The 18,798-nt window shown below is 45.8% G+C and overlaps 1 protein-coding gene and 2 long non-coding RNA genes across 3 annotated transcripts; all 3 read left to right on the top strand.

Annotated features, from left to right (window-relative positions):
* Nucleotides 1-3,911: 3,911 nt before the first annotated feature.
* On the top strand, nt 3,912-5,752 carry LOC136484372 (uncharacterized). Its single transcript, XR_010765926.1, has 3 exons — nt 3,912-4,011; nt 4,087-4,180; nt 5,645-5,752. It is a non-coding gene; the product is annotated as an uncharacterized lncRNA (long non-coding RNA).
* A 308-nt stretch (nt 5,753-6,060) lies between these two features.
* Nucleotides 6,061-7,373, top strand: LOC136482910 (uncharacterized). The gene is made up of 3 exons (XR_010765245.1): nt 6,061-6,460; nt 7,112-7,210; nt 7,301-7,373. It is a non-coding gene; the product is annotated as an uncharacterized lncRNA (long non-coding RNA).
* Nucleotides 7,374-7,777: 404 nt separating this feature from the next.
* LOC136482909 (uncharacterized) lies at nt 7,778-18,518 on the top strand. The gene is made up of 11 exons (XM_066480064.1): nt 7,778-7,806; nt 12,248-12,325; nt 12,589-12,665; nt 12,792-12,870; nt 14,952-15,201; nt 15,299-15,780; nt 16,052-16,081; nt 16,164-16,222; nt 16,461-16,527; nt 17,836-18,100; nt 18,212-18,518. Exons 2-11 carry the CDS (start codon nt 12,283-12,285, stop codon nt 18,387-18,389), a joined length of 1,530 nt encoding a protein of 509 aa, XP_066336161.1. The 5' UTR covers nt 7,778-7,806; nt 12,248-12,282; the 3' UTR covers nt 18,390-18,518.
* Nucleotides 18,519-18,798: the final 280 nt, after the last annotated feature.

Genomic DNA, 18,798 nt, shown 5'->3' with positions numbered 1-18,798 from the left:
ACCTAGGTCAAGCTACCCATCCATACCCCCCTTAATAGTATGGCCAAAGGAAAAACAAAGTCCTAAACTACTCTAAGTGTCTCTTCAACTCCAATCGACACTTAGAACTAGTCCATCCTTAACCTTGTCGTCCATCCTTTGAAAACCAAAATGATTTCCATCGTAGGGGCATGACCACCTTGATTGTCCAATCGATCTCCATTACCATGACCTAACTTAATTGCCTCTGCAAAACACATGTTAGTCATAGTAATCTTGTATTATCATTAATCACCAAAACCCAACTAGGGGCCTAGATGCTTTCACTCGGCACCTGTCCTGGAGTGGTCGGCACCACTATAGGACCACTCGGCACCACTCCTAGAATGCTCGGCACCGCCTCAAGAGTGATCAGCTCTACTGCTGGAGTGGTCGACACCACCTCTCTAGCGTCTCCACCACCGTGGATGACCAAGTGCTCGACGATGAAGGTGCTAGTGAATTCACTAGCTTCCCTTGTGCCCGGACTGTCCTAGTCCCAGGCCACCTTCTTGTCGAACATGATGTCGCGCGAGACAACCACCTTACCTCCGCGTGGGTCATAGAGCCAGTATGCCATAGTACCCTCCTCGTAGCCTAGGAGCACCATCGGTGTGCTCCTATCCTCCAGCTTGGTGAGGACCGGCTTTGTCTTCTTGACATGGCCGATGCAACCGAATGTCCTAAGGAAGGATAGGATTGGCTTGCGCACATACCAAGCTTTGAACGGCGTCACGCCCTTCAGGGCCTTTGTGGGTGCATGGTTGAGGATGAACACCGCCGTGGTCACCGCCTCACCCCAGAACCTTGTCGGCATGCTCTTGGCCTTCATCATGGATCGAGCCATGCCAACCACCTTCTTGTTCTGCTGCTCCACCATGCGCATTCTGCTGTGGTGAGTACAGCGCAGTGTGGTGTTGCACCACACCCTGATCCATACAGTAAGTAGCGAACTCCACCAAAGTGAATTCACCGTCGTGATCTATCCTTAGCACGCGCAGCTTCTTCCTGAACTCTACCTCCGCTCGAGCCTGGAACTTCTTGATCGCATCTACCGCCTTGTCCTTTCTTGTCAGGAGTTGCAGCCACATATAGTGACTGCAATCATCCACGAGTAGAAGGAAGTACCACCGACCAGCGTTTGTGGCTGGCGTGATTGGCCCGCAGAGATCGCCGTGGACGAGCTCGAGAGCGTCCGCCGCATGATACTTGGTCGCCTTTGGGAATGACAGCCTCCTCTGCTTCCCGGCTAGGCAGCTATCACACAGCTCTCCTATGTGCCTGGTGAGGGGCAGCCCTCGGACCATCTTCTCTAGCCGACTAAGCGTGTTGAAGCTGAGATGGCCGAACTGGACATGCCACAACTACGACTCCTTGGTGTGCCATGCCGCCAGGCACATCGGCTGCTCCACCTTCAAGTCGAGTAGGTACAATCGATTACATGAGCATTTTACCTTCATGGGAAGACGCCGCTCCCAATCCCGAATCTTCAAGATCCTGCTCTCGATCAATACCTCGCATCCGCGCTCGTCCAGCTGCCCGATGATGACGATGCTCGAACGCAGCTACGGGATGTAATACACATCCGTCAGCGCGCGGTGTTCACCATTCCGACAGCAGAAGATGACAGTGCCATGGCCTCGAATCTCCACCTTTGAGCCATCGCCAAACCGCACCGACCTTGCCACGCTGTCGTTGAGCTCGGAGAAAGCCGCCTTGGAGCCAGTCATGTGGTTGCTGGCATTGGAGTCCAGGTACCACCTCTACTCCACCTTGCCGCCCACTCATCCAAGATGGACTTGGGCGTGCGGCTCATCGAGGTCAATGGCCCTTGATGCAGTCCCCTGCTCCGTGGTCGCTACCTCCTCTACTTTCCCCTTTGCGTCGACGTCGTGCAGCGCACAAAACATCGCCATCAGGAGAGTTGGCTCATCATCCTCCACCTGCGCTAGGTGAGCCTCAGCCTTCTTCTCCTTCTGGTTTGGGCACTCCTTGGCCTAGTGGCCAATCTTCCCGTAGTGGCGACAAGTGTCCCTGCCCAGGGGCTTGCCGTCCTTCTTCTTCTACGGGGCCTTGCCACGACGTTTCCCATCACCACCACAGCTGGAGGAGCCTTCCCCGGAGTGTTTCTGCCTTTGCAGTCCACTCCTCCTTGGTCATTAGCAGCTTGCTGCCGACTGGTGTTGATGTCACCCTAGTGCGGTCATCCACCGCCCGTAGATGCCCTATTAGCTCCTCAATCGAGAGGGTTGACAGGTCCAGCATCGTCTCGATTGAGAGAGCGATATAGGTGTATTTGGGCGGCACGACTCGCAGATACTTGGAGATTGCCTCCTCGTCGTCGATGACAACGTCGTGCGTCGCCAGCTAACTGATGAGGGACTGTAGCCTAAGGGCGAAGTCCTCCACCGCCTCCCCGTCGTGGAACCCCAGGTCGTCGTACTCTCGCTGCAGCTGTTGCGCCTTCGCCTTCTTTGCGCGGTCGGACCCGACCCGCATGGCCTTGAGGACGTCCCAAGCTTCCTTGGTGGATTCCTTTTACTCCAACGGCTCCCGATACTCCAGAGGCACGGCGGCTAGGATTGCCTCCAGCGCCGAGCAGTCCTCCTCTTCATCTTCGGTGCCCTGGTCAACCGCCTTCCAGAGCCGTCGGGCTCTGAGCTTGACCTTCATGGTCACCGACCACTCGCCATAGTTGATACGAGTGAGGACCGACCAGTTGGCTCCGCCAACCTCCCGCACTGCCCTCTGGATGACCACATCACGATGCACCGACGATCGGGACTGCCGTAGCGACTTCTTGCCACCGCCCTGACTGCCGTCGCCCTCCATCGTCGTAGGCGAACACCCGACCTCGCTCCAATACCACTTTTTAGCCCGAGATCACTCGCACAGGTGAGCAGTCCGCTCACCGGCGCTCTTACCCACACACTAGGCTGGAGGTAGAAAATGGAGGGAGAACAGAGCACACACACAACACAAGTACCGTTGGCCGGAACTCAGCTAGGAGATGGCAAAACTGAACTCGCTCTCTTTACGGAGTTACAGTGAAGATGATATATACAACTCTACCCATCTAATCCTAATACACAGGCATGTCAGACTATCATGCTGCTATAGTGACTAGATGTGATAGTAAGACTGGCTTTGGCTCCTATACTTACTGTGACTACAGTGCAGCAAAAGGTGTCTTTCGGCATCTGCCCCTACTACGGGTACAAAAGAAGAGCCGCAAATTACTTTATATATTTGTGAAGCTGGATGTGGGAGCAGGTGAAAGAGCGGTACCAAAATATTGGCCAACGTCTGCGCGAAAGGAGAAAAAGGATAAAACAACAATTAGTGGACAGTGGACACAACGATATACTGTAGGGCATATGCAGAGACGCAGTCCAACGAGCATGCCTGCCCACACGGGACGACGCAGTGGGCTGCGACATCCGAGGGAGTTCCGGGACCTCCACCGGACCTCCCGAGGACTCCCAACGACCCAACGCGTGCCTGATGCTAATAGTAGCCAAATATTCCATTCGTCCTTAAATAATGGTCGCTGTTAGTGTACGTGTCACAAGTTTGATTTGATTTATAGAAAATACATGTAATATTTATATCTCTAAATAAATTTATTAAAAATGAGATTCAAAGATCTTTCTAATAATATTAATTGTATACTATAAATATTAATATTTTTAATATATATTTAATCAAAATTGTTTCTCAGAAAGCGAAAACGACATATATTCAAGAACATAGTGAGTAGGCTTACTAGAGACCGTAGAATATAATAATGATAATCATAATATATACTGCTTATGCTCTCCTACCAACTGATCATCATATCATACATCAAAAACGCTTTACCTGAGCGGCCATCGGAATTGCAAGAAAGAGGAGCCGGCCGCATCACACAGGTCACAGTCACAAGCAGCGAGGAGGGGACGCCATCGCCATGGCCAGGAAGATGAAGCGACCGAGGACGGAGTGTGAGCCAAGGTATGCCCTCCGCAAATCTCTTGTGCAGCTTGGAACTCTTCATTTGCTCTGTTTCAAATCTCGCCTCACTTGCAGGGGATCAAGTGATGACATGTCTGTAGAGGAAACTACACCTCCAAGAAGAAGCTCTGAGGTGCAAAGATGTAGTACCAAGAAAAATAAGAACAAGGTATATACTTCCCATATTATGCTAAAGTCTTCCTCACAGCAAGCTGCACATGATTTTGCACTACTGGACTTCAGCATTTGGACTTTGGAGCTTTCTCATGGAAACAACTACAAACGTGGCAGTGCAGTTCCTGGTTTCATAGATCTCATCTGAGCGATGGTTTGAGCTGCAAACATCACTGGCCTATCTACCCGTGTCGCTCCCGGCGATACCGGAGGCGGCCTTGCCGGCCCTAACACTCAACAGCGTTTGCGACGTTGCCGTTCGTGGGGTCTTCTGACTCCAGCTCTCCCTTCCTCTCGCGCGCACGTGTCAGAGAGAGATCAGGCCTTCTCTCCAAGCCCCATCCGCCTAGTCTCAGATCTCAGAGATTTGCCGGATCGAGAGTGGATCTGCGTCCTCTGCAGCAATTCTCCTATTAGTATTTGGTGCGCTACCACTTAGGCTGTGTTGAGTTCACGAAATGAAAATATTTGGATATCACATCGAATGTTTTGAGATGTCGGAAGGGGTTTTTGATACTAATAAAAAAAAATAATTACATAGCTCGCCTGAAAACTACGAGACAAATTTATTAAGCCTAATTAATCTATTATTAGCGCATGTCAGTTACTATAGCACTTATGGCTAATCATGGACTAATTAGTCTTAAAACATTCGTCTCGTGATTTCCAACCAAACTATACAATTAGTTTTTTTTCGTCTATATTTAATACTCCATGCATGTACCGTAAGATTTGATGTAATAGTTTAGGGTGAAAATTTTTGGGAACTAAACCGAACCTTAGTAGTGTCGTCAGACTATTCATTGCGTGTGCATTTGGCACATTTTGCTAAAATCTGCCTCACAAACTGCACATGATTTTGCACTACTGGACAAGGGTTGCGTCGTCTTCCTCTCCCGATAGCTAGTAGCTCCCCTGCCATCCAAGCCCCTTCTGCCCTGTCTCAGACCTCAGAGATTTGCCTGTTGGGGAGCTGCGTGCCTAGCAGCAGTTCTTGTAGTAGTATTTGTTGCGCTACCACTTAGTCAGCCTGTTCGGCTGGAGCGGCTGGCTGGCTGGTGTTGGCCAGCCCTCTCACACGTACACTGTTTACATGAACAGTGTTTTCAGCTCGGAAAGTATTTTCTCTTACATAAACCAGTCAGCAGTACTTCCTCACGAACCAGCAACGACAAGCCAACAGTTCGGAACAGGCTGAGTATCGTCAAACTATTCATTGCATATGCATTTGACCATGTCCTGAATTCAAGTTCCGTTTTCTGTGTTCCAAATCGAAATGCACTACTGGACATTTGAACCCCATAGTTAAATGTGAAACTTGAAAAAAAAATCCATCATATCTTGTCACCATAAATTTTATGTGGGTAAATTTGTTTTTGTAACCCTCCCCCCCCCCCCCCCCCCCCCCCCCCCCCCCAATGTACCACAGTACCTGTACTAATAGTTAACATTCTCTCAGGGTAAAATGATACAGATTCTGGTAAAGCTTAAGGATGAGATGACCAGTGAAATGCGCAAACTGCTCGAGAACCATATTGAGAGTAACAACAATCAAAGCATAATGTTGGGCAAAAATCTGGAGAAGCTTACTGAAAGTCTGGAGAAGCTTAATGAAAGTCACAATGATCTACGCAAACAATTGGAGCTTCATACTAACGCTCCAAGGTGTTGTTTATTTTCTATGTATCATCATATCTTTTGTTTTCAGGGCATTGCCAGGATTGCATTATTAGTGAAACTATTATTAAATTTTCTTCATAAGTTACCATAGTATTTTCCTTCTTTCGCAGATCACAGTGGAATCAAGAGCAGCAACCGAGATACCAACTTGTATTCAAATCTAACGTGACTGAAAAAATTGAAAAGGGGCAAACCATAGAGATACATGTAGCTCTAGTTGATAATAGCGGTCAAACTGTAAAAAATGGACCCCTTGCTTCTGCAACTGTTGAGTTGGTTGTCATTGATGCAAAGTTCAATCAAAATGATAACCAATACAATTGGTCCATCGAGGATTTCAGGAGCAACATAAAGAAAGCAAGACAAGGAAATTCAGCAACAGTAAATGTGGATCAGTCAGGAGAATCGATAGTGAGTAACGGCCGATTTAACCTTGAAAATGGGGATAAACGTCACCGTGATTTTTCAATATTCATTAACTCCGGTAACAAGAAGGTTAGGCTTGGGGTGATGGTTGTGTCGCCAACTCAAGAGCGAGTTCTAGAAGGATTATCAAATCCTTTCTTTGTTCGGGGCCATGACAGGCCAAACAGAAGTAAGTACACATATTCTTTCTCAGATTCAATGACAAATTATCCATTGTTCTGTATTTGAGACTATTTATTTACAGTCTTGATTTGTTGGTACTTTTCAACTTCAGATATTGGAACTTATAATCTACTGCTCGTGAATTTAACAAATCTACTTCTGTTGGCGCAAATCTTTGCTGCGCCAAACAGCCTGAAAAGCATCCTCAGGCGGAGGGGTACATAAGCTTGGAGAGTAGCATGGCCGCATGGGAAATAGCTAGGAACAAGTGGGTTTCTGTGAAAGATTATGGGGAGGACCAAATCAGTACTTATATATGACAAGGCTGGCATAATTATAATGGTTTCTATGAAAGATTAGCGATACTTTTGTTCAACATCTTGAGTGTTTGAATGGACATGTTCTCTAACATAAAATAAAATAGAAAAGAAGGAATTTCTTGAAAGTAATATTGAGAAATAGAAACTAGTACTCTTTTCGATGGAATATATGTTACCCACTTGATTAGGCACATTACCAGGAGTTTTGATTATAGTAACACTATTGTTTTGGAGAACTGCTTTTGGCATACGAGTTTGATGTGTTTAGTTTGGATTTCCCCTCCTCCATCCTAAGATGCAAGTTTCAGTTGCATTTCTAACCAATACCATTTTTGTAGCGCAAGCTCGGGTTGACAATGGTAATCAAGATCAAAATGGACCAATATCTAATATGCAAAACCCATCATGTCCAAATTCGACTCAAGCTGATGGAAATGGTTAAGGCTTGAAGCTCTTTTTTTCCTCCTCGTCATCTTTAAATAAAATTCAAGAAGACACAGATCGTAATGTTTTCTCCGCATTTTTAGGATGGGGTATAACTCCGATGCTTGGAGGACACCACCAGTTTCCGTTTCAAAGAACTACTTCTGTGCTTTCTACAGAACCAGCTACCTGTGTAAGTAATGAAAGCTAATAAGCCACGATTTACATCTATAGCACACAACTGTTAACTATATGATAACACTAGGTTTTGATGTACATAATTAATCCTGCTCCCTCGGTTCCAAATTATAAAATGTTTTGGCTTTTCTATATACATAACATTTGCTATGCATTAAGATATATACACTATGTCTAGAAACATAGTAAAAGCAATGTATCTAGAAAAACTAAAATCTCTTATAATTTCGAACGGAAAGGAGTATTTTCAACTAATTATTGTAAATGAGCATGCTTAAGAAGGTGGACCCTATTTTACTTCCACTCCATAGTGCCCCCAAATTATTTTATTTGTCACCTACTTGTTTTGCACAGCAACGACATCAAGTTCCTGATTGGTCAACAGAGGCTGAAGCTTGGAACAACCGAATTGGTATGACACTTATGTTTGCTGGATGGTGTGATCCTATTTTTATTCCTACAAGTCATAGGTTGAATGGGTAACTATGTGGACATATCTCCCATAATTTCCTATGCTTTGAACACATACAACTCCAAACATTTGGTCCTTTACCTGTTATATATATATATATATATATATATATATATATATATATATATAAAGGCCAAAAAGGGTCATCATGATTTTTCTAATAAACTAGAAATTACTCCAAAGTGTAAGTCATTTTTATTTAGTCCTAAGTCAAACCGCTCAACTTTGGTCAAGTTTACAGAAAAGTGCATAGACATCTACAACGTCACATTGCACTAAACCTAGCACAAACAAGGTATGGGAAAATGAGAAAATTCCTTCCTTGGTCCTAAAAAAGTTCATTTTTGATGATTTTACCCCTGGCTGAAATAGGTAGGTTCAGTTTTTATATATTTCATTTTGAGGATTATTTAGACTATTTTCGCATGGTTTGAGGATTATTTAGACTTTAACACTATTAGCGGCCAAATCGGCCGGAAGGGCTATATATGGAATGAAAGTTGGATTTCAGGCAAAGTAAGTAACTTCGAATCTAAAAGGGCCAAGGAAGGATGCCAAACTTTTTTTAGGGCTAAGGAAGGAATTTCCTCATAAGGTATTGTAGATGCTAATATGTTTTATATGAACTTGGTTAAAATTAAAGAATTTGACTTAGGACTAGTGTAACAAATAGCAAGCTACGGACATTTAGTGACATGGTTTTCCTAAGGCTAATACCTGGCTATAGCGAGCTAAAACGTCTAAATTGAACATAATTACAGATAGCAGCGCACTGCCACTACTACAAAAATAATTTTGCGAGACACTACCCAGACATTAACGTAGGCGGTCACAAAATGCAACCATCTCCTAAAATACCCGATGATTAACGGAGGCGGTCGTTTTATTTACGGAGGCATTCACAATTGTTCGTCTCGCAAAATAGGTTTACAGAGGCAGACGTCGTATTTACGCAAGTGGTTGGAAAATGACTGCCTCCAGAAATTGATTTACAGAGGTGGTCGTATTCCTAAAAAAATGGACCATTTTCGCAGGCGTCCATTTATATAAGGCACGCTTTTGATAATACTGGCCCAGCCCGCTAAAGATGGCAGCGGGGCGGGTTTGGACCCGAAACCTGCGGGTTTCAGACCCGGCGGGGGCGGGGGCGGGTCCAGATTTCGCCCCGTGGGTTTGTGGGTTCGGGGACCCGAAACAGGGCGGGTCGGGGTCTGGTTTGAGATCTCCCCCGCCGGTGCCCGTCGGGGACCCGAACTAACACCCGCACCCGCTCCCCTCTCCTCTTCCCACTCCCCTGCCGCAGCCACACCTGCTCCCCTCTCCCCTCCTCTCCTCTCCCGAAGTCCCGCACGACACCGCCGCCTCCTCCTTGTCTGGCCCGGATCCAAACTGGTCGCCACCTCCTCCGTCCCTTCTCCGCGGCGGCGCCACCTCCTCTCTCTCTCCGTCGGTGCGCCGCCTCCACCCGTCTGACCCCGCGGCTCCTGCGCCCCTTCGTGGCTCCACTCCGCCGGTCCACCATGCCCCTGTGCCCCGCCGCCTCTTCCCTATCCGCCTCGAATTCGGCAGCCCCAAGCCGGTCGCCACCTCCCCTCTCCCTTCTCCACGTCGACTCCACCTCCTCTCTCTCCGTCGGCGCCGCCTCCACTCGTCTAACCCTGTAGCCCCTATGCCCCTCTGCGGCTCTGCTCCGTCGGTCCGCTGCACCCCTGCACTCCTCCGCTCTGCCTGGCGTGTTGTCATGAACTCGGGTCTCGGGTCCCCCATCGGGTTTTGGGTCCCGGTCGGGTTCGGAGGTGGGGGTGGATTTTCACTCGAGACAGGTTTCGAGGGCGGAGCGGGTTTGCTTGTCGGGTTTCGGGGGCGGGTCCATGGACGCTCCACCCACCCCGAACTCGACCCGTTGCCATCTCTATAGCCCGCCAGTCCATCTAGGCCCACTAGCAACTCAGACTATATAAGCGAATGAGGAAACCCTAGCCCACTCAAGAACACCTCTCCTCCTTCTCTCACCGCGCCACCCCTTCTCTCTATCCCCCACAGTACAACACAGCCCTCTCTCCGTGTCACTTGGCGAGCACGCACGCTGCCCGGTGGGAACCGTGCCTCGGCGGCGGGGGCCGCATGCCCGGGTGGGGCTGCGCCTCCTCGGTGCATGCTCGGCGGGGTTGCGTCTCCTTCCCCTTCTTCCCCACTGGCTGCACCTCCTCAGCTCGATGGTGGCACCTCCAGCACCGGCGGATCCAGCGCCCCTTCCCCTTCTTCCCCACCAACGAGCGTGGATCCGGCGAATCCGGCGCCCCTTTTCCCTTCTTCCCCACCACCGAGTGTGGATCCAGCGGATCCATCTCCCCTTCTCCACCGCCGAGCCAGAGCACCTCCACCATCGGCGGATCCGGTGCCCCACCCCACCACCGAGCGGATCCGGTGCACCTTCCCCTCCTTCCCTAGCATCGACCGTGGATCCGGCAGATCCGGTGCACCTTCCCCAGCACCGACCGTGGATCCGGCAGATCCACGCCCTTTCCCCATCTCCGAGCAGCGGCACGGCCTCAAGCGGTGGCGGATCAGGCTCGGGGCTAGGAGTGGGCTCGCCGGTGGTCTCGGGAACGGGTTCACTGGCGGGCTCTATTTTTTTGTTTTTTTATCCATTAACCGAGGTGGACGTTGTAAGGAGACTGCCTCTATAGTTGCTATTTTTGCAGCGGGCAGAGAGGCCGCCTGCGTTGTTCTTGATTAACTCAGACCTTTTGGCGCAGGCGGAGGGAATGCCCGCCTACAGAAACTGAAAATGACCACCCGCCAAAAGTTTTATGTAGTAGTGTGCCTAAAACAGCCATAGCTAGTTATAGCGGCAACTATTTTTTTAGATAACGGAATAAAGTTCCAGCCTCTACTATCCGAGGATGATACATAGCTGAAAGTCAAGATACAAACCAAGGCCATAAGGCACACACTCTCACGTCCAAGAGAGATAGAAAAAAGCAACACACGGTTCAACTGAACTAGGAGCAGGGCTAACAACAAAAAGAACTAGGCTTCAATACGATTCCTGATGTTCCACCCAAACTTCGAAAAGACGGCCATAATCAAAGTTTCCCAACTTCTGCAACCCATCTTGAACAGTGGTCGCTCCTCCTCCTTATGCAGCATGGACCACTATCTGATCCAGCACGTCGCCCTAAAAATTAGCTGTATACAAGTATTAGACTTAGCAATGTTAAATACCATATCGTTTATATTCAACCGTAACGCCCAACAAATTAGTGCAGCGACTCCTACCCAGTTATAGCGGCAACTATAGTCGGAGATTATTATCTTTCTTAGGACAAAACTAAAACAACTTACATTTCGGAAAACACACCCATTCATGCCCACTTATCCACTGAATATAAGCATTCATAAGTCATCTCTCTTGCATCTATGATCTATCCCATTCATCCTTGAAACTCTCTAAACCCCTCATGAAGTAGGCTATGTTTCTGTTCGAGAAAAAAAAGTAGGCTATGTTTCTTAAAAAGAACTATTTGGCTTTCTTTGTAGTTTGTTCCCCAGTGGCCAAAAGGAGAGCATACAATGAGGGAATATTATCTTCCCTGTTTGTTGAATCAGCACCCTATCTATATTACTCACCACCAGACTTATTTGATTATTTTTCCATGTATACTTTGATCCTTCCCTTTTTATTTTTCTTAGTACCAGTCATCACTAGAATCAATGAAGGCTACAATTAACCTGTTATCCCCTTGTCCAGTGTTTCCTTACCAGTAACTATAGGCAAACACTATTACTGTACTGTGCCCGTCAATTCCCCCAAGAAAGAAAAAGAGAGCTCAGGTTGTTCTGGCCCATAGACTATAATTAGCCTCCATATCAAATCATTCAGTCTGTTCCTGATCTCCGCTTTCACAAACAATTCCTTACCTCTCAAAAAGTCAAACATTGAAATTTTGGACTATCTACTAGTCAGAATATATGTATGTTTGGTGCACAAAATATACATTAATAGATTCCTATTTCACATGTCTTTAGTAAGACATTGATTTTGTTAGTGTGAAAATTAATGGTCAAAGCATACCTTGAAAGTCTTTCTCAAATGCTAATACACATTATAGAAAGAAATACAGGAGTATTTTTTAGCATAAAATTAAGCAAAAAGAAGGGATTTCCTAATTTCTTCAAAGTAATATTGAGAAATGGAATCTAGCTTTTCTTGATGAAATATGTGTTCCCCCACTTGATTAGTTATATTACCAGGTAATTTAATGCTACCATGTTGGTGAGCTGCTTTTGGCATAAAAGTTTGATGAACCTAGTTTTGTTGGGTTTTTTTTAGGATGAAAAGTTCAGTTGCATTTCTAACCACAGTAACATTTTGTAGGCGTTCGTGATGGTCGTCCAGAACCAAATGGCCCAATGCCTAACATGCATAACCCACTATGGCAAAATTCAACTCAAGGTGGGGGGAGTCAGTTAATATAAGGCTTGAAGCTCTCTCTTTTCCTCTTTTTCGTTTCCAGATAGCGCAAGGAGATGCATGCTCTACCTGTGCATACATATACCTCAAATCAGTGAACATTAAAGATTAGTACATCGCTTGAAACTAGTACACAATCAAGGTGTAAAAGTGCACCCTCAGTGGCCTGGCTGTAAACTTGCCTCCTTCCTTTCTCCCCAGTATTTTGAATGATGCAGACCGTAATGTTTCCACCTCATTTTCAGGGCTGGATACAATTGGACAAACACAGCTTCATTTTATAGGAAACACTGATATCCCTTGCACAGGACCATCTGCTAGTGTAAGTAATAGAAAAACTAAGGCACAATTTCTACCTAGGTCCAACAACCAAGACTATATATATCCTTATTTTTCTTCCAATTATTTACACTAATTTTATTTGGCACCTACTTGTCATTTTGTCCAGCAAGTACAGCAGGCTCGGATACCGCAAAATCAAGATCATTGGCAGAACTTAACCCACCAACCTATGAACAATGGGACTGGTATGGCTCTTTGATTCATTGGATTGTCGCCCTATTTGATTCCTAAATTGATATGTTGATTGGGCTTATCTCCAATAATTTTCTGTGATTTCAACACATACAACTTTAAAATATTGGTCCTTCTGTTTACTGGTTATACTACCATCTTTTACTGTCTATGACTAGAATTCAACTTTTTGTTAGAAAAAATTGGAATTAAACCCATTAATAGGAGTATAGCATTATAGATTCATATTAAAGAATTGTAAAAGTGCAATTGTATTTTGAGCAGCAAATATAATAGGTGTATTCATAATTAAAAACCTCCTTCAATATATAGCCTAGCCCGATCATAGGAGGGAGGCATGCATCTACGGCATTGATTTTCTTTTGGCACGAGATTGTGCCTATTTCATTAACAGAGGAGTTAAAAACTGACTGATTAATAGAAATAAAAAACCAGAAAAAGGAGCCAAACCTAGTAACACCGACTACTATCTTGAAAGGAAGATTGATAAGCTTTTTGCTCCCGCCACAATCCAGCACCCGGCTTTGGCCTTGATTTGTGCAAAAAGTGACAAAGGGCTTGTTTCATGTTTCGGGAAGACCCTTGCATTCCGTTCCTTCCAAATTTCCCAAATAATAAGAAGTGTGAAACTCTAATAACCTTGCACGGGATTTCTGCAGTGATGGTTATTTGGTCCATCAATCCATGACATTTTCGCTTGGTATCCATTCTCTGGCTGTAGGTGTGGTTGTGTCCACTCTTTGTAGTTGTAGTCCAAATTATAAATAGGTTGATATCAAGGAGTTGTAAAAGAAGCATAGTCTTGTCCTTAGCAACAAATAAAATAAATCACGCGCGATAGGTTATATTCAAATTGAAAACCTGTCCTATTCTTTTTTCCAACCACGCCCCCGCATCGCCCAATCCGGGAGGCTCGGGCGGTCCCCCTGCTCCTCGCCTCCAGGCCCTCATGGCGTCGACCTCGCCCTCACCGCCGCCGGAGCTGCCGGCCTGTGCCCAACGAGCAGCATGGAGGGCGGCGGCTCAATTCTGCGATGCGCCATGGTCGCTCGCGGCAGCACGGACGCCGTGTACGAGTTGCTCTGGTTGGTGGCTACCGCCGGTGCTGCTGCAGCTTGGCCATGTGCGCAGGGTCTTGATGCTGTGCTCCCACGGTGGCGCGTCATTGGATCTGCGTGGGCGGCGGCCGGATCCATACGGGGGGCTGCGAGATCCACGTTGCTGGCGGCCGAATCTGTGGGTTCGGTGGCCGGTGCTGTGTGGAAGGCGGCCGGGTTCGGCAGTGGGGCATGTAGTGGCTGGTTGGGCGGCTGGGGCTTCTACCTCCCCTTCTGTGGCCCTCTCCTCCTCACCATCTTCCTTCTCCCTTGCTTTGGCCAGTTCCGTGGTGGAGTTGGCTGGATCTGCTTGCTGCTAGCTGGCTTCGGCTGCTGATAGTGGGCATCACGAGGCATATTTCTAGCTCCGCTCCGCCGTTCTGCTCTTGTCATTTGGCCATGGTGGTGCTCCAGGGTTGTGGTACCCAGAGTTGTTTAGTTGTTAGCCAGGTCTCCATGCAGTGGAGTTGCTAGTTGGGTCATTTTTTTTTTGTACCAAGTTGGCTCAGTGTTGAGCAAGTGGTTGTTAGTTGTCAGTCTTTGTACCCAAGTGGTCGAGGTTGTTGGGATGAATGGTGCACTCTCTCTAGTTGTGTGGTTTTTGGGCCCGGTTTTCACTCAAAAAACTGGGCCGGCACTTGCTTTTTATTTTTCCTCGTCTAATAAAAATAGCGGCAAAACTTTTGCCGTCCTTTAGAAAAAAATTGAAAACCTGTATTAGTGTACAGACTCATATTTGCGTGGGACTCTGGGTTAGTTTATTTAATATTCTTGTGTTTGTAAGTTAATTTAGCTTACAAGCTTACAGGAGTATTTTTCAACCATTTTTGTAAGGTACCCATGACTTTAATCAGTTTTGTAAGTTTAGCCTTCTACATTTTGATCTCACCCATGAATGCTGCAACTGTGTTACTTAATTGAGCAATCTTTCTACTAGTAGGACAAATGATTTGTCTTATGGGGTTAATATTCTGTAGGTACGCTATTTTATACTCACCAAAGAATATGTCCAGTGCGCCTTATATTGGATACGCCCAGTATGGTGCCAAGCAAGCATTGTTTTAACCTTCTTGATCAGCTAAAAATTTATAATTGTGGTTTACCTACTGCACGCGTCATGCAAGAGTACTTTGGCTCACTGACCACCATGCCAAAGGAAGTCATGCAGACTCGTCGGGGAAGAGGTGTTCTCATTGAGCCACTTGAGCCTGACGATTCAGATGAAGGGTATGTTCCTCAATCCTTCCTCAGTTACATAGAGATACCAAAGTTCTACAAAGAATCAATCAGCTAACTTTTACTAATTTGTCTGAACATTTTTTAGGCGACCACTAAAGAGGAAGCTGCACAGTAAATGTCAGTTGCGATTTGTGAATAAGGTGTGTGAGACATATTACACATGGGATCAAATAAAAGCAGATGAGGGTGACCTTCTCAAAGTTGCTTTGTTCGATGAGAACAACACGAAGATCACATCTGGTCCCCTGTCTTCAGCTTCTGTTGAGGTCGTAGCTCTCCATGGTGACTTCAATTGTGATGGTCAGGATTACTGGACTTCAGAGGAGTTCAATCGCTCTGTTGTGTCTCCGCCACCAGGAGAAGAAGCATCGTCAGTCCTAGGCGGTGATCGCATCTTAGTTCTTGTTGGGGGAGAGGCATGTCTCGGTGATGCCTTTTTCCAGACAACGTCCTTTTGTGCCAGAACTGGAAAATTTAAGATGGGTGTAATGCTGGCCAGCGCCCAAGATGAGAGAGTTCATGAAGGCATATCAGAACCATTCCGGGTGATGGATAACCGTGTCAAAGGTACTCTTTTTTATCTGTTCTTTATTTTGTAAAAGAAAAAAAAGGCATGCCTACATATATAACTTAACATGGAATTTTATAGATCTTCAAAATCAGTCACTTAACTCACAATATTGAAGTCTGAAATATATTCCAGCTGATCTGCAACATATGTATGTATTCAAATATACAAAACATATGTGTGTGCATTCATGTTTCATATGTTGAAATTTTCAAATGACAACCTTTTGCGGAAAAAATATTGATATGTTTGTCGATTGAGTGTTTGCAGAGTTGCATGCAAAAGATGGGCCTACACAAGGTATCCATAGATTAGCTACCCCCTTTTTTCCACTCTGTATTGCCGATGATGAGTATCCTTAATGTTTCCTGGTCATTTTTAGGATTTAATCCAGCTGCAGCAACACTACAGTTTCCAAGAAACACTGTCACAGAAGCCATTGTAAGTTATACTAACTAAAGAAAACTAAGACAAGTTTTGAATCTTGGGGCAAAAACCATGACTAGACCATAACTCAAGGTTAATTTGCAAAGGTTTTGATGTACATAAAATGAACCTAACTGTAGAGGAACATGCTTAAAGATTAAGAAGGTGGATCACAGTGCTTTAATTATTTTACCTCCAGGACATAGTATAAATTTAACTAACTTCGTTTGCCATCTGGTCGTTATTTTTTCAGCAACAACAGGCTTCGAAAATTTCTCATCTAAAGGCCAGAAGTGCCCCATGTATGAGTATCCTACCTGGTACGGCACTTCTATTCACAGGATTTTGTTATTTAATTTCTAGCTTAGGATGTGGTCATTACTAGCACTGTGACGGAGCCACGCTCCATCCTCTTCCGAAGCTCAAATAAATAACACAAATCAAAACTCATTCCGGCTTCATTCTGGCAACAAACATCAAACAAATATCATCTCACATATCAAATACACATACTAGTGCTAGATATTTTATATTAATACAACAGTTTAAAGGAGGTACCATATTCGTCTAAAGAACCTAGAAATTACAAGGTTAATTGAGAAAAAATAATACTTTATGCACCGTTGATGTTAATGATCATTTAACGGTCTAGATTTAACAGAAGAGCCAATAAAAATACGATTGATATTGTTCTGGACTCAAGGTTATAATTATTTAGATCCACCTATTATAGAAATCTGCATCTAACAAGAGATACAACGGTTTCTTCACGCTCTTCACGTCAACATACAAAATGGATTAGTGGCTACTTGAGGCATTAGTGGCTCCATAGCACATAATAAGGCAACTGAATCCGTAAGAGAAACTATAGGATCATAAAAAATTTAGAACTTACAAGAGGGCCAATGAACTGAACATTTGGGAAACTCGAATAGTAGTTTTGTTGAGGAATGGAGCTCACAAAGATGAAGTTGAAGGCAACCTTAATTTGGCCTCGAGAGGAATCCACAGCCACCAAATAGGGGAGGGAAAAAAATGAAGAACATAGGAAAATGACAATATCTTTAAACTAAGAGCATCTCCAAGAGTTCACGTAAAATTAGATCTCCTATTTTCTCCATTCTAAACATAAATCCTCCCTAAATCGTTTTATCCATAGCAATTCTGTAAAACCTCGACCTCCCATTTTTAAGATAGGCTAGACAGGGAGTGAATCGAATTTGATCTGAGTTAGAGGGATGATTTAGGGTGTCACTAAATTTAGAAAGTTTTATAGGAGCACTACTGGGATATTTTTCTTTGTATAAACCTTATTTTTATTATGGGATGTTGAATTGGGGCACACTTGCTTGATGGTGTTTTAAGGAATTGGTTGATGATAGCTATATGTATTTCATTCCGAGGGCTCATGGAGAGAGGACAATTACAATAAAAGACAAAAACTATTTGTAAAAGATATTTTCGTGTAAAAAAATCTAAATGGTACTGTGAAAAAAAACTAGCTACCTATACTATTGCATGGACAACCTTACTAGTTTTAACTTCGAATTCAGCCAAAGCTAATTTGGAACGGACAGAGTAAACAATGCATACCTGAGTGCTAATAATCACAACAACAATTGTTGTAGCTGCACAACACACGGCAGCCATGGCCGGGTTAGGCGTCCTCGAAGCAAGGACGACGACCGCGCAGCAAAAGCAACAGCAGCTGCGACCCACAGAAGTACCAGCAAGCAGAACACCGTCTCCAGTAGTGATAAGACGAGCGTGCATGAGTCATAAGCTGGCACTTGCTCCCATGTTGGTTCCGAGTATCCCAAGCTGGTCGTTCCTGCAGCGTTGCTTCCTCTGCCAGAGGGAGCTCACCGAGGGCATGGACATCTACATATACAGGTCAGTTCAATTCGCCACATACAAGCTAAGGCACTCATGCATGCATGTGTCAGTTATGATGTCGTGAATTCTCTGGCTTCTGACGATGGCGTACGGTTATGCATGTAACAGAGGCGACAGGGCGTTCTGCAGCAAGAGCTGCCGGTGCCGGCATATGACGGAGGACGATAGCTCCGCCATTGACAGCGGCCGGGTGACGGCGCCAGACCGCTTCCACCGCTCTGGCAGCTGCTACAAGGCCACCCCCAGCGTTTACTTTTTCTTGGAATGCAGGCAGGTACTGGGATGAGCAGGAGCGGTCGACCAGGCAGGCCAGCCGGCGCCCGGTGGTAGTAGGGAAGAAGAAAGGACATGGGAATTGGGATGGGTGTGTGATACTGAATGCGAAAGTTATTATAACAATTTCTACTGCCTGAATTTCTCACCTGCAGTTAATGCAATGTGAATGTTTGGCATTTGAGAGACCTTGTCATTGAGCCCGATCTTATCGTTGCACGGAGGTCAACCCGATTCCGTGAGTGAAATTCCATTTCTGAACCAAGGCTGCGTGGCATTACATTTCTGTGGTCGCCGTGCTTGAGCTTGCCCGTCCTGGTCCTGGATTGCTTCATTGCGACGACACCGAGGGAACTGCGCGCTTGCAGTTGCAGCCGGCTGGCCGGCGGTTATGGACGGCGAGCTCCGGCCAGCCAGCAGCT

Source organism: Miscanthus floridulus, chromosome 9, assembly GCF_019320115.1.
Source record: "Miscanthus floridulus cultivar M001 chromosome 9, ASM1932011v1, whole genome shotgun sequence".
NCBI lineage: Eukaryota > Viridiplantae > Streptophyta > Magnoliopsida > Poales > Poaceae > Miscanthus > Miscanthus floridulus.
Note: the sequence above shows the minus strand (reverse complement) of the source record. Positions and strands in the feature narration are given on the sequence as shown.

What these genes read in the sequence shown, in the direction of transcription:
- LOC136482909 (XM_066480064.1), top strand. Translation starts at nt 12,283, where the DNA reads ATGCCTAACATGCATAACCCACTATGGCAAAATTCAACTCAAG. An exon ending in ACCTATGAACAATGGGACTG is followed by an intron (nt 12,871 to 14,951) that starts GTATGGCTCTTT and finishes AATATTCTGTAG; the next exon opens with GTACGCTATTTTATACTCAC. An exon ending in GATGGATAACCGTGTCAAAG is followed by an intron (nt 15,781 to 16,051) that starts GTACTCTTTTTT and finishes GAGTGTTTGCAG; the next exon opens with AGTTGCATGCAAAAGATGGG.